General features: G+C 40.5%; 1 protein-coding gene across 1 annotated transcript in view; it reads left to right on the top strand.

Annotated features, from left to right (window-relative positions):
* Positions 1 to 1,239, top strand: part of gnrhr4 (gonadotropin releasing hormone receptor 4) — a 29,162-nt gene extending 27,923 nt beyond the window's left edge. The window contains exon 4 of the mRNA XM_061774292.1: positions 490 to 1,239. Coding sequence (XP_061630276.1) covers positions 490 to 941 — 452 coding nt within the window. The 3' untranslated portion in view covers positions 942 to 1,239. The remainder of the gene's footprint in view (positions 1 to 489) is intronic.
* Positions 1,240 to 16,533: the final 15,294 nt, after the last annotated feature.

Below are 16,533 nucleotides of genomic sequence, written 5' to 3'. Positions count from 1 at the left end.
CTCTCGAGCATTTCCCCAATGACATGATGAAAAATTAAACACATGCAATGCAGTTACTTAATACGCAGCAATATAAAGTCAGGCTGCAAAAAAATATCAATATATATGTGAAGAAAATTCAGTAGCTATGCAGGTGGTCACTGCCAGCTATAATGTTCTAGAATCTATAGGACTGGATCTGATTGAGTAATGATGGATCTGAATGGACAGCTATGGGCAGACATATTTTTACATTATGTTAGTACGTATGTAAATGGACACACAGATAGTTACACTATGTATACAAATGGACTGCTTTTGTGTGTAATATGTGACTGAACAGGCTGATGTTTACATTGTGTGTATGTGATTGTCCAAAAATATCTCTCCATTAAGTGTGTATTTGACTAGAAAGACATGTGAGTACAGTGGAGCCCAGCATACTCACGGTTCGGCACCCGTGGATTCACCTATTTGCTGATTTAAATGTTTATTTTTCCTGGATGACAGTGCAGTCCAGAGACGTTCATCTCCGCCGCTCTCACAACAACATCCCAAAAGCCCGAATGAGGACTCTTAAGATGAGCATCGTCATTGTGACATCGTTCATAATCTGCTGGACCCCGTATTACCTGCTGGGCCTGTGGTATTGGTTGTTTCCGGAAAGAATGGAAGAAACGGTCTCTCATTCTCTCACCCACATGCTGTTCATCTTCGGCCTCTTCAATGCCTGTCTAGACCCCATCACGTACGGTCTGTTCACCATCCACCTCCACGAGGGCCGAAAGAGTTCCAGTCGGGCCTCCAACACGCAGATCACTTCGGAAAACAACAATTGCTTGATGCGCATGACTCGCCACCACGTGGCCTCGGGGGGCCAGCACACGGATGTGGAGGAAAGAAGCAAGAACAGCAGCTTAACTACTGGTTCAAGGCCAATTGTGCCCGTTAGTGAGATTTAATGTGGACTAATAAGTCTTGTATTGTGATCAATGTTCAGATCTCATCCACACAAGTAATCATTGGTGATATTTAATATGATTTGACAAAACGCTGCTGACTGATGTGTGCCGTTTGCTCTTACAGTGCATGCCCAAGGGAGGGGATTTGTCATAATACATTTCATTTACCTTACAAACCCAGACTGAAGAATATACCCACATATCTAAATAGATCCATCTTCTTACTACAACCCCAATTCCAATGAAGTTGAAAAGTTGTGTTAAAGATAAATAAAAACAGAATAAAATGATTTGCAAATCATGTTCAACCTATATTTAATTGACTACACTACAAAGACAATATATTTAATGTTCAAACTGATAAACTTTATTGTTTTTAGCAAATAATCATTAACTTAGAATTTTATGGCTGCAACGTTCCAAAAAAGATGGAACAGGGTCATGTTTAGTACTGTGTTACATCACCTTTTCTATTAACAACATTCAATAAACGTTTGGGAACTGAGGACACTAATTGTTGAAACTTTGTAGGTGGAATTCTTTCCCATTCTTGCCTGATGTACAGCTTCAGCTGTTCAACAGTCCGGGGTCTCCTTTGTCATATTTTACGCTTCATAATGCGCCACACATTTTCAACGGGAGACAGGTCTGGACTGCAGGCAGGCCAGTCTAGTACCCACACTCTTTTAGTACGAAGCCACGCTGTTGTAACACGTGCAGAATGTGGTTTGGCATTGTCTTGCTGAAATAAGCAAGGGCGTCCATGAAAAAGACGTTGCTTGGATGGCAGCATATGTTTCTCCAAAACCTCTATGTACCTTTCAGCATTAATGTTGCCTTCACAGATGTGTAAGTTACCCATGCCATTGGCACTAACACAGCCCCATACCATCACAGTTGCTGGCTTTTGAACTTTGCGTCCATAACAGTCCGGATGGTTCTTTTCCTCTTTGGCCCGGAGGACACGACGTCCACAATTTCCAAAAACAATTTAAAATGTGGACTCGTCGGACCACAGAACACTTTTCCACTTTGCATCAGTCCATCTTAGATGAGCTCGGGCCCAGAGAAGCCGGCGGCGTTTCTGGGTGTTTTTGATAAATGGCTTTTGCTTTGCAGTTGTTTCAAGTTGCATTTATGGATGTAGCGCCGAACTGTATTTACTGACATTGGTTTTCTGGCATGGTGGACGACTGGTTAGCACATCTGCCTCACAGTTGTGAGGACCGGGGTTCAATCCCCGGCCCCGCATGTGTGGAGTTTGCATGTTTTTGTCCGGGCACTCCGGTTTCCTCCCACATCCCAAAAACATGCATGGTAGGTGAATTGAAGACTCTAAATTGCCCATAGGTGTGAATGTGAGTGCGAATGGTTGTTTGTTTATGTGTGTCCTGCGATTGGCTGGCAACCAGTTCAGGGTGTACCCCGCCTCCTGCCCAATGATAGCTGGGATGGGCTCCGGCACTCCCGCGACCCTTGTGAGGATACTCGGCTCAGGCAATGGATGGATGGGTTTTCTGAAGTGTTCCTGAGCCCATGTGCTGATATCCTTTACACATTGATGTCGGTTTTTGATGCAGCGCTGCCTGAGGGATCGAAGGTCACGGGCATTCAATGTTGGTTTTCGGCCTTGCCGCTTACATGCAGTGATTTCTCCAAATTCTATGAACCTTTTGATGATATTATGGACCATAGATGATGAAATCCCTAAATTCATTGCAATTGTACGATGAGGAACATTGTCCTTAAACTGTTTGACTATTTTCTCACGCACTTGTTCGCAAAGAGGTGAACCTCGCCCCATCTTTGCTTGTGAATGACTGAGCAAGTCAGGGAAGCTCCTTTTATACCCAATCATGGCACCCACCTGTTCCCAATTAGCCTGTTCACCTGTGGGATGTTCCAAACAGGTGTTTGATGAGCATTCCTCAACTTTCTTTCTTTTTTGCCACCTGTCCCAGCTTTTTTGGAACGTGTTACAGCCATAACATTTAAAAAGTTAATGATTATTTGCTAAAAACAATAAAGTTTATCAGTTTGAACAGTAAATATCTTGTCTTTGTCGTGTATTCAATTAAATATAGGTTGAACATGATTTGCAAATCATTGTATTCTTTTTTTTATTTATGTTTAACACGACGTCCCAATGTATGGGATGTAGTTGAAACGAGACCTGATATGCGAGCGCCTGACGGGCTTGGCATGATCGTCACAATGCACTCCTTAATGAGTTCTTAGTATGTGATTAGGAGCGGTGAGCGATGACAGGCGAAACGAGCACCTGTGAAATGAATAGAACTTCGCAGCTGGCAGATGATTGACGGGTGCATAAAATGAGTGTTGCCATGGTAACCACAACCTGGAACATCTGCTGGTGACTAACTTTAAAATGGCAAAGCAGCAGGAGCAACAATGTATGCCTAACGCTTGACAAGGGGAGCATAATTTCTCGCGGTTTTCCAACTTTCCATTGGATTATGTGGAAATAAACTGTAAATTTTAAGTTTCTGGACATATATCCGGAAGTTTCAATCCATTTGCAACCCTAACTTTGACTACAGACACAGAGATCTCAGTCTATGTTTTTAGACAAAAACACGGAAAAATAGTTCAGTTATATACATTTGAGTAGGCCTCTTTTGTTAAAAATGGATAGCTTGAATGCTGGGGTTTTTGGATTTCTTTTGTTCAGTCTGAACTAAAGAAATCCAAAAACACTTTAAAAGAAGAAGACAAGATATGCGTTCTAGACTTTGCTTGAATGCGTCAGTGCAGAAGGAACTGGTCAGCCATGAAGGTAAGTTCGCTTGCAGATTCATTTCCAGCTACTACAATGTCCAGTCAACTCATTGTTTTTATTTTTTATTTTTTATTGTAACACTCATAGCTCTTATAGCTTTGCAATAGCGTTTGGGAACATGACATAAGAGAGAGTTGTTACCTTTTGTTAAACATTAAAGCCTTTTCTCTTGTCTGGGGCTCGGAGCAAGCGCAGACTTCGATGGGCACAGCTGGCGACGGCAATGTGTCCATCATATTATCAATGACAGCAGAATAAATTAGTCATATTTTAGCTACCGGTGATTAAATTATCAATTATCAAAGATGATTATGGGGTGGTGTTGTGTTGTGTTGATATGGTAGCAATATTAGCTATCATACCAACTTACATGATGCGGCGTTGGGTAAATCAAGAAAGATAGTGTTTTTTAAAACAATGTTATTTCCTGATATATAGTGGTTTTGGACCCACAACCCTAAGGAGGACAAGCGGTACAGAGAATGCAAGGATAGTGGTTTTGGAGATGCAAGGATTCTGCCAGACAGCGACGATGTGCTGTGTAAAACGAAAATGTTGTAACATGATCATTATTGACTGTGTCAACCTTTTTCCAAGATAATGCTATGTATTGAATGTACATTCGCAGCATGTTGACTACTCGGGTCGTCCGGCATCGCTTCTGTGTATTCATTTCTTGCTTGCCTCATAAAGAAACGACACACAAAATTAAGTTGATGTTGGATGTTATGCCAATACAGTGGAACCTCAGTTTTTGTATGCCCCAGTTTTCATAAGATTCGGTTCACGGAGATTTATTTTTTTTTGGCCTACATTTTGTCCCAGTTTTTTGTATATTCCCTACAGTTGACAATGGTCCTTACCACATTTATCTGACTGCTTTTGTGACTCAGCCGCTCATTTCCTGGAAATGAGCATCCACACAAATGTATATTTCTGGGTGTCTGGAACAGATTCATTCAATTTAGATTATTTCCTAAGGGAAATATTGCTTTGACTTTCGTAAAGTTTGGTTTAAGTCAGACTTTTTGGACCGGATTAATCATGAAAACTAAGGTTCCACTGTATTATGTTGTGAATTTCTGTGATTTGATGAAATAAATGTTATTTATTTTTGACAAAATATCTCTAATATTGTGACACTTGGAGTGAAGTTTTGCTAGGTTTAAAGTGTTATTTAGGAAATTTGGTTGCATGCTATTGGTTTTATTTTGTATGTCATTGAAGCTGTTCTATTTTTTTGTTTAATAAAAGCAGTCGTTGCATTGGTGATGCAACGACAGTGTTTTAGCAACATTTCTATTAATTTGTAATGACATTGACACAACTGATCCTCACAACCTTTCCAATATTACACTATTTCTCTGCATTAGGTAAGCCATATTGAATTTAAAAGATATTTAGTCTAAGATGCTGCTGGCCCAGGGGGCTCATGCTCCTCCGTGCATCTTCAAATGTAAGTAACGGGATAATTGCTTCGTGCCAGCGCAAGAACATTGAGAGGCCTGACTAAAAAGCTTTATGGCAGCAAGTCACTGGGTCCTTCGAAAATGAGAAAATGTTCCAAATATGTACCCTTCAGGCAAAATGTACATGCTTGGAATGTTGTTTTACAAACACTTTAAGCCATCAAAGGCTGCTTCTATCTCTTTGAAATGTCTTGTTTGTGCCGGGGAGAATTTGTGTTCAAGTTCCACTTTAGGAGTGACACCATGAGTCAACTTCTGCATACAAGAACAGCTACATGGTTGCTGTTCACCAAATAAAATGATTGTATTTCATATCAAGTTTTGTGCCATGAAAGTACTCATCAAAATGGTTCAAGTTGTTTTTGAACACCATTTGTTGTTATTGTGTCACCAACTTCTGCTTAATGCATTTCCACTTCAGACACTGTCTCAGTTCGTCATCCACTTCAAAAGAATAAGTGGCTGACTCAAAACGAATCTAAAATGGGTAGCAAGTGTATTTAGCTCAGTACAAAGACACTATTGTTGGATGCACTTCCAACTGTGAACCCATATTAATGAAAGATGACCTCATATACTGTGATTACATACAGTATACACAACACATTGATGAATAACCAGTTTTGGAATCAGAAGCCTATAAAAACATGTTTTCCGACTATTACATTTCTTTTCAAAGTGGGATTGGTAACAAAAAAAATGCTTGCAAATATCTCAATGGTATTACACCAGAACACAATTTTGATTTGCTTTCGCGGGCCACATAAAATGATGTGGCGGGCCGCATCTGGCCCCCGCCACCAGTTTGACACCTGTGATGTACATTAGCGAGCCCATTTGATTTCTGTCGGAAAGCAAAAGAGCAGCTAATAGATGAGCTTTGTGTGTCCGTGGTTGTTAGCTGTCCAGAAAATGGTGGGACACAAAAACAAATTCGTATAATTTACCTCATCACATAGAAATGCAAGCTTTGGAGGCCTGAATAACATCTTCCTCCCTTCACGTTTAAACAAATGAAAAAGTCTTCATCAAGCATCCAGCGGCGTGCGTTCCTCTGGAGAGCACACGTTAGTTGAAGCCGTGAAAAAGGACAGAATGCGGAGGACAGCGACATGCACGTGCATTCAAGGTGCAACGCTTGATAGCGACCGACGGGGCAAACCTCACAATGTGATGAAGGACGCATTCATTAAACGTGGCACACTCGCCTCGAGGGCCCATTACTGCTGATGGACTTTGTGAAACCAAATGTGACAGCGGGGGGCTGTGTTTCCCACATCTACCTGCTCAAACCCCAATTATAGATACGGTACATAGAGAAAAGAATCTTATGTGGCCACTTCATTAAGGTTGGAAACCTGTCTGTCCATAATCCGCAGTAACTCAGTCAGACTTGTTGTTGACTTTGGATAAAATTTGGTTTACTGCTTCGCAGTGGTGCCTTGAGATACGAGTGAAACGTGTTCCGTGACCATTCTCTTATCTCAAAACACTTGCACCTCAAAACATATTTCCACATTAAAATGAATGGAAATGCAATTAATCCGCTCCAGTCCACGCAAAAAACACCAACTTTTTAAAAGTTCTTAATGAAGGAAAGTAGCAGTATATTGTAAAATACAGTCAATAAGAGAATGTAAAGATATTAACTGGTTTTAACTCTCTCTCTCTCTCACTCTCTCCACCCCGCCTCACCCTCGTGCTCCTTGCAGCAGGCCATCTGTCGCTGTATGTCTCATTACTGCTTAAGTTCCACAAACTTTTGTTTTTCAAGTCTTTTAATAAGAAAACAGGCACCGAACAGTGTAGTATTGTGCTCAAACACACAGCACCAAGATTTGCACCTGCCACAAAACCTGCAGTTCTTCTTTGATGATGTTACGTCATTAAAGCCCATCTGCTGTTGTGTAAACCTCCCCGTTCCATTAGCATGGCTCGCATCTTCTGCAGAATACTCTTCGTCACAGAGCTGATCAGCCCACCTCTTTCTCCAAGTCAGCTGGTATATAAAATTGACTGCTGGATAGATGAGTAGATGTTTATTATCGTCGTCCACATTTCTCCCACAGTCAGCTGGGATAGGCACCGCACTGAGCAAAATGAGCAGTAGAAAACATAGATGGGCTTTGGGATGGACTCCCACTAAATCTTCATTTCACAATCACCTTGTACTTGACTGACGAACAGTCCATAGTGCAGTCTACCTTTCGTCCTAATCTGGGACAGACAATGAACAGAACAAGTGGGACAGGAAATGGATGAATGAAAGGGCTAAAGGTTGTGTTATATTGGGTCGACTGTTGCCCAGGTGAACTATTCTTCAATACCTCCAGCTGTCACTTTTTTTTTCTCAGTGTAAGAAATCCTAAAAATAAAGCGAAATGATAGTGATAATGCTCACTGTCTACGTCGTCCTCTTTCCTGCTCTTTCAGTATCACACTGATCTCATCAACGGCTTTCTAAAATGTCACAGGGACAGAGGTGCTTGGTGGGAACGGCTCGTCTGGGAAACGTGAAGAGAAAAAAAAAGTTTGACCCTCCTGCTGCTTTGTCTAGATGGAGAGCGTTTGAAGTTTAAGGTGGTAAAGTTCTTAATGTGCCATCTTACCATCAGACTTTTTCTACTGCTTATCCTGTTCTGGGTGGAAAGCTTGGAGCCTGTGGGCAAAAGGCAGACTACACGATGGACTGATCGCTCAACATTCACAGGGCACGTAAAGTGGATGTACACACCCCTTTTCGAAGGCCAGTTTTTTTGTGATACAAAAAAACGAGACCAAGCGAAATCATTTTTTCAGTGATCGGAGAAAACCCACAAAAGGACGGCGAGAACATTACAACTCCACACGGGAAGGTCAGAGTCGAGAGTCGAACAATGCACCATGGAACTGCGAGGCATTTGTGCAAACCACAAGTACAACATAATCCAAAAAGTCTGTCGAAATGTGGCTCTATTAAAGTGGTATATGCAAAGGAAATGAGTGAGCGCCAAAAATAAAGCCACTTCAGCTGTAGAAGACACTGGTCATTTGTGCCCCTCCACTGAGAGCAATAAGCATCCAAAATACGCGATCACAATAAACCCTGCATATGAATGCAAATCGTAAAAGGAAGTCCCTTTCACTGCTCTTCTAATCAAGAGGAAAAAAAAAAAAAAAAACAATCGCAAGACACTTACTGCCTTTGGCAGTTCATATAATGGAGATTTCGACAACTCTACAGGTTAATATCATTTCCTCATCCTCTGCGGAATATACACATAATACAAATGCTTATCTGCCGCTTTTAATTAACGGCATGTTGTAAAGAGAGTGTGAAGGTCAGTCAGCTCAGCTAGAATTCTGTTGCCGGGAGTTGTTTCCAACTCCAAAATAATAATTAAAAGGATTTAAGAAACACAATAACTTACACGGCTACCTGTATTTAAAGTTTTAAATTGAAAGTGGACCTTACTTCAATGAGCATCAAAGGAGGCTCTATGTATATATATATTTTTTCTTTTTTTCACCTTATGTGATCAAAGGGGACTCAAATTCAAAGCAATAAGACTCCATGTGTGTCGACACTTGTCATCGACGTTCAAGGTGAAGTAGACATGACCACTTTTGTCATTAAAGTGTTTCATTGTTTTTGTGGTTTGCTATTATCAGCGGTTTACTTGTTCCTTTTTTGTTTAGTTGTTGCATCTTAATGTCGCATTCGGATGAACGGACGATGGAGGAAAAACAGTTTATTTAGCCAAGCTTGGCATATTTATTAAGTAAGGAGCTGTGTTCCCGTCAGTCTCACGGAGTCAACAGCTATCAAAGAACTGCTGACACACATGAAGAAAACAAACATAAAGGGCGTGATTACGCAGGCCTGCGTCCTATAAATGTTTGCTAGCGCATCACCGTGGCACAAGCATAATACTATATACATCACCAGTAAATGTGAAAACTGTAAAAAAAAAATAAAAAAAAGTACAGTATATTCCACATCAACTGAGGACATAAATATAGCGTCCTTTCACATTTTTATTTTTTTTTACTTGTGTTTGTGAGCTCAGCTGTTTGACACATCTGTTTGTTCAATTGAAATCTCACCTCAACAGCATTTTTCTTTTTTAAAGTTTTCTGATCACAGGCCAAGTCTTACTCCATGGTGTAGAAAAGATGGCTTCAACTGATCCGTCCGACTTTCGATTCAGGATAAACCACGGTGAAAATTGATTTCATTTTCTGACAAGAAGAAACATGTTTTGAGAGGGCGAACGTTGTCATCACTACAAACGTGAGCTTGGGTGAGAATCCCGATGGACGCAAGCTGACATGAAGTGTTCTTAAATGAGATTAACATCGAGAGGCATCCGTGTGGTGCTTCACGATCCAATTTATTATCCCTGCCTGATATTGATATTGTGTCCGCTGCAGTATATTTGGTGACAGAAATAGCGAGAGTGAGGATAGACGCAGCCAGAGAGGGTCTTCTCCCCGAAGGGGTTGCCATAGAGTGCGGAGATCAATTTGGATTTTAAACGGACATAATGAGTGACATCATCATATGACATCCCATATCATATGTCAGTGGTTTTCAAACTTTTTATGCCAAGTACCACCTCAAAAAATATTTAGTTTTCTGAGTACCACCGTCATGACAATAACACAAACATTCAAATACAGTAGTGTAGAAAGCCCAAGTTTTCATTCCTGAAAAGTATATTGCTGGAGCCTATCCCAGCCATCTTCGGGCGAGAGGCGGGGTACACCCTGAACTGGTCGCCAGCCAATCGCAGGGCACATATAAACAAACAACCATTCGCACTCACATTCACACCTACGGGAAATTTAGAATCTTAGATCAACCTACCATGCATGTTTTTGGGATGTGGGAGGAAACCGGAGTGCCCGGAGAAAACCCACGCAGGCATGGGGAGAACATGCAAACTCCACACAGGTGGGGCCGGGATATGAACCCCGGTCCTCAGAACTGCAAGTTAGATGCGCTAACCAGTCGGTCACTGTGCCGCCTGTTTGATTTCATTCATTTTAAATGTATTTTATTTCATTTCTATTTGATTCAGTGATTCACATACCACAAGAAGAAGCCCACGCACCACTAGTGGTACCTGTACCATACTTTGAGAACCACTGTCATATATAGCATCGAACCCAGATCTTCTGACAGTGAGGCAGATGTGATAACCGATATTTCACCATGCTACTAAACATTTGATCGTTTTTTATATTAAAGCATGTGCCCTGCGACCGACTGGCGACCAGTTCAGGGTGTAGTCTGCCTTTCGCCCGAAATCAGATGGGATAGGCTCCAGCGCCCTGCGACCCTAACCAGGATAAGCGGTGTTGAAAATGGATGGATGGATGGATATATTAAAGCATGACTTTCAAACACAATTGTCTTTGTCTCAAGGAGTGCAATTTTCGACCCACATGCCTTTTGTCATATAATTAATAATAGCAGCACTTAGTTCCTTCCATCATCCTTAATTGAATGGCATACAATAGTGTGTGTTAATGACAAAATGTCATTGGGTGACGAGAAAATGAGAGAGGTCATTACACACGAATTTAAAGAGTTTATTGAGCATTAGCAGTTCTACCTGACAGTCAAAAAGGATCCTCGATAAAATCAGGTCTTTCTGTGTAGTTTGCATGACATCACTGTGCCTATCTGGGGTTAGGTATTCTTGAAAGACAGCATTTGTTATGATAACATGACTCCCAAAAGAAGAAAAAAAGTTATATTTCAAAATGCTGTGTTTATTTTACTTCAAACATCATGTATTGTACATCCAAGTACCATTTTCTCTTGATGGGATGGCTTTGACATCACTGCGACAAAGGTCTTTAGCTTGATAGTAGCTACCACGAGCTCCCTAGCGACCTCCCAGGCTATTACAAGCCCTGACTCTGCTGTTGTCTCGTATTATTAGTCCACTCCAGGGGAAGAAAACTGATCTTAGATGCTTCCTTTCCTTTTGTGTACGCAATGTGCCTGACAGATATTGTTTGATAAGCCTCTCTCTCTCTCACAGACCTAAGTCCTTATTGTCATCCAATGCTTGAGACATATTTCTTTCCCTCTAAAACAGCATGCCCACCTTTGACATGCTTGTTTATTTCCACAAATGAATGGCGCCAACATGAATTTTTGATGCATTTTCTTTGCATGAAATTGCGGTAAAACAGCTTCATCCCAGCATGAAGCACCCTCTGTATTGTTTTAGACAGAGGCTACAGCATAAACTATATAAAATCTACATGTAGATCTAGATGTAAATCTATATAATTTACAATTGCCTGGATGTTTTTTCCCCCCCCGGTGGTATCACATTACATTGGGCTACTTGTTACTAGGTAGAGTGAAATTAGTGTATTTCAGTCCTGTCCATGAGACTGAAACTTGGAGCAGATGCTGAGACAAGTCTATGTATAGACCTTCACTTCACAACTATGATAGTACTGTATTGTAACATATTGGAAAGCAAGGAGAACAGCGCTGGAAAAATGTAATAATAGTACAGGAAGTTCTCGATTTACGAACGAGTTCCGTTCCTACGCTGGTGACGTAACACGAATTTCTGCGTAAGTCGGATTTTACCGTTTAAGTCGCAATTTACAGCGAAATACGGGTATTGTCCCACGTGATTGTGACAGCACGTCGATGTGTGAGTGAGACGGGACTGCGAAGGAGGAAGGAGTGCGCGACGGTGCGAGTGTGTACAGTGGCAAGTGTAGTGACGGCGGCTGGGGAAGGGTAGCGATTAGCGGAGGACCCGTTGACGTTGAATGTGCAGAGGAGCTAATAAAGCCATTAAAGCAGCAAATCGGTGCTTCGTGCCTTTATTGTTGCCGCCACCCAGCTCAGCTGTGCAACGAGAGAAGGGAGTTAACCCCTGCGTCTCCCGACCACGGTCAGGTGACCGTAGCAGGAAAGGTTAACACTTCGTATTAAGAAACTAAAATACATTAAAATAAAAAAATAAGCTGCTGTACTTACCATTACTGCTGAGAGTGTGAAAAAAGGAGGGCGAAAAAGGCAAAGATACTCCCGCCGTACAAACACAGACAAGCACTATGCGCTAGCAAAGCAGAAACACAATGGTGCTGGGACAAAATGGCGGACAAGGCACGGGCGTCGTAAAGTCGAAACATTGTAGGTCGAGTGCGTCGTAACTCGAGGACTTCCTGTAAATACATTCAAGTCCACATGTGCAATAAGTGAATTTACATAGCTGTTGACAAAGACGCCATCCGTCAGATATAGCATTAAACCCATTTTTGTGCCTTAAAGTCTAAGGGAGTGCAATTTAGCGCTCATTCAAGTAATGCATACTCGATTGCAGGAGGCTAATGAAGTAACCATTAAGGGTTGCCGTTGTCGGGGGTTTTGGAGTGGGAGCATGCTGTGACAATGCGAGAGATTGCGTGATTTCCAAAGACGAAAAACATGGCAGCGCCCCTTGCATACTCTTGACAAAGCAGTTATTACAAGATATAATTTCTCTTTTTCAACGGTGGATGGTCGCTTTGTTCTTTTCTCTTTTCCTTTGCCGGCTTTGCTAGCAGCGGTAACTTGTAGAGAGCCACTTGCCATCTGCGCAGCTACGTCAACGCCAAGTCATCTGTCAAAAAAATACACGCGCCATTATATGTCACACTTAACTTTTGTGTCATGGAATGTCAATGGCATTCGATTGCAGACAAAGAGAATTAAGATTATGGATTATACCACTAAATTTAAAACAGACCTCCTCCTATTGCAAGAAACGCACCTTACTGAGTCAGAAGAAAAATGCCTCATTAACTCTAATTTCACTCAGGTTATCGCTGCCTTTTATAACTGTAGACAAAGAGGAGTCTCAATACTAGTCCATAAAAGACTACTTTTTACAGTAGCAGATCCAGAAGGCCGATATATAATTATACAGGTTACAATATTTAACAAGCTTTACACAATTGTCAATGTATACGCTCCTAATAAGGATGATCCAGCCTTTTTTCACATGCTTTTTTCACACTTGTTAAACTTGTCAGCCAATTCTACAATAATCATGGGAGGTGATTTTAACCTTACGCTAAATCCCATAATAGATCAAATCAAATCTCAAAAATAGCAATCAGCCACAATGCCCCAATATACTAGAGCAGTATATGGATGACTTTGGTCTTGTTGAAATATGGAGGATGAAAAACCGTACAAAAAGAGAATATACATTTTTCTCATCGGTTCACCGCTCTTTCGCAAGAATAGATTTTTCTTTTTCAAACAATTCGGCAGCTCAAAGAATTACCCCCAAAATACATACAATCATTATCAACGACCATGCAGCAATTTATCTCAATCTAAAAGTTGAATCAAGTTTGGGACCCCCACCAACATGGCGCTTCAACATGTCCCTATTGAAGGACCTGGATTTTGATACTTTGGTGAGGAAGGAATGGGATGAGTTTTTGAAATTCAACGACTCCCCAAACCATATCCCCATCTCTGTTGTGGGAAACCGGGAAAGCTGTATTGAGAGGTCGAATCATATAATACTCTTTGTACAAAAAAACAAGAACAAAAATTGGAAAATGGAATTGAGGAAAAAATTAAACACCTCACAGAAGAATATGCAACTAATCTGACAGATACGGTTCAAAATGCAAACATCAATTAGATGTTATCTTATCAAAAAGAACAGATTTTCTACAACAACAGTTGAATAAACTAACTTTGAGTACAATAAATCAGGAAAATTCCTTGCGAACCAACTTCAACTCAATAAAGAAAAGTCATTAATTACAGCCATTCAAGATACAAACGGCAACTGTACACAGTCACCGCTAGAAATAAATGAACTTTTTTACAATTATTATAGCAGTTTATATGCATCTTCGAACAACGCAGACCAAAAAGAAATTGAAACTTTTATTAAGGACCTAAACATTCCTCAATTAAATACACAAATTAAAGACAGCCTTGATGTTCCTTTAACCATCACAGAATTACATAATGCATTAAAAAATATGCAATCGGGACAAGCACCTGGCCCGGATGGAATCCCCGTTGAATTCATTAAACATTTCTGGCTAATACTAGTGCCTCTATTTCTCAGAACAGTCAAGGATATAAATGATAAAGGTCAAATTAGTAGCCATATGAACACAGCTTCAATTAAGTTATTACTAAAGTCAGGTAAAGACCCCACTCTCCCGGCTAATTATCGGCCCTTATCACTGATTAATGTAGATATCAAGATTATCTCAAAAGCCCTCGCAGCGAGACTTGAAAAGGTACTCCCGTCGATAATCCACTATGACCAGACAGGCTTCATTAAAGGTAGACGTTCCACAAATGTCAGACGTCTGTTAAATTTAATAAGCATGTCACAGCGTAAACACTAAACGCAATCATCATGTCACTTGACGCAGAGAAAGCTTTTTATAAAGTTAACTGGGCTTTCCTGTTTGCAGTACTTCGCTAATTTATTTTTACATTACAAAGAGGAACCAGACAAGGATGTCCACTCTCACCAATGCTATTTGCAATATTCATCGAACCTCTTGCTGCCGCTATACGTCAGAATTCTAATATTAAAGGTATCTGCTCACTAGTGACAGAACACAAAATCAATCTATATGCTGATGATATTCAATCTCATTAAAACATTTTTACAAATATCAGACTACTTTATCAACTGGACAAAATTAACAATACTCCCAATAACAGCAAACTCATGGACTCCTGCAGAACAAATCCCAGATAACCCTATTCCTATAGAAAACATTAAGTATTTAGGTATTAATATTTCATCAAAACTCACAGAGCTAACCAATCTAAATTATACACCACTTCTGGAAAAAAATGAGGAGTATGATTCTTGGCTACAATTGGAACAAATAGACTGTAACAACATCAAAATCCCAAAACTCCCATTTATTTCCACAGGTCTTAATCGCCATAAATGCTTCAAGAACCCAATAAACGCATCCACGTTAACGGCTTGGTGGAAAAGTTTAGAATCTACAGGATTTCACTTAGCTCCCAGTATGCTCTCCCCATCTGTCATAATCCAGATTTCGAAATTAATAATATACCCCTTCATTTTAGTACATGGGAACAACATGGAATTAACCACCTACAACAACTATTTAACAATAATGTTTTAAGGACATGTGATGAACTGTTTCATTAATTCCAAATAACAGGCGGAAAGTTTCTTCAATACAATAAATTTAAAGCAGCAATAAAAAAAAAAGAATACCAACACTCCAGAGCACCCTCGAACTGCCGCAGTTTGTCAAGCAAATGGTGAAGCTTCTCCCGCAAAGTAAAAGAAATCTCTCACAAGTTTATAAATTAATTTCATGTACTAAATCAATGCACAATTACCAAATGGGAAGAAGACCTTTCCATGTCTGCTGACCGTAGCTACTGGATACAGATTTGTAACAACATGTTTAGAATGACAAAAACCACAAATCTACAGTTTATACAATATAAAGTGCTCCATTGAACACACTTTACTCGGTACACTATGCATAAACTGGGCTTCTCTCCATCTAATATATGCGTGCAATGAACCAAAAATACCCCAGACACCTATTTTCATGCTATATGGGAATGTACACCAATTCAATGCTTTTGGTCTTTGGTTGTACAAAAACTCTCATATATTTTGAACTGCAGGATTCCACTTCCCCCAAGATTGTGCATACTTGGCGACTTAAGCATAATCGACCTCCCTAATAAATATTCACAATCATTACTTGTCGCGTTAGCTACCGCTAAGAAAATAATTCTATTAAACTGGAAAAACAAACAAGCTATTAACATCAATCAGTGGCTAAATCTCCTCATAGAACATATTGCGTTAGAAAAAATATCAGCAGAATGAAAAAAATCAATTACATATATACATAGATAGCTGGTCACCTTTCATCAGCAAGCTAAATCTCGACTCTTGATTCCTGTGCATGGGTAGGATGCCATTTGACAATAACAAGACTATTTTCACAAGTGTGAAAGTAAACTCTTGAATTCAGTATTCTTTGTTGCCGAGGTTGTTGTTGTTTTATTATTATTCTATGTAGTTATTTATTTTTCTTGTCCCACACATTTTAGATCGGTTTGCATGGTGAGAGGACACATGCATGGAGTGGGGATCTTCTTCTCTTGTCCCTGTGTTTGTGGTTCCGGCGTCTGTGGGGGCGGGACTTTCTTCACTCCTTCCTGATCTCGGGGGTGGGGGGAACCACTGGGGCGACCTCCTGGGGAGTATTGGTGGTGTGATGGTGACTCGCCCATGTTCCGTGGGTGCCGGAGCGGTCCTAGCTG

Source organism: Phyllopteryx taeniolatus, chromosome 5, assembly GCF_024500385.1.
Source record: "Phyllopteryx taeniolatus isolate TA_2022b chromosome 5, UOR_Ptae_1.2, whole genome shotgun sequence".
Classification (NCBI taxonomy): Eukaryota; Metazoa; Chordata; class Actinopteri; order Syngnathiformes; family Syngnathidae; genus Phyllopteryx; species Phyllopteryx taeniolatus.
Note: the sequence above shows the minus strand (reverse complement) of the source record. Positions and strands in the feature narration are given on the sequence as shown.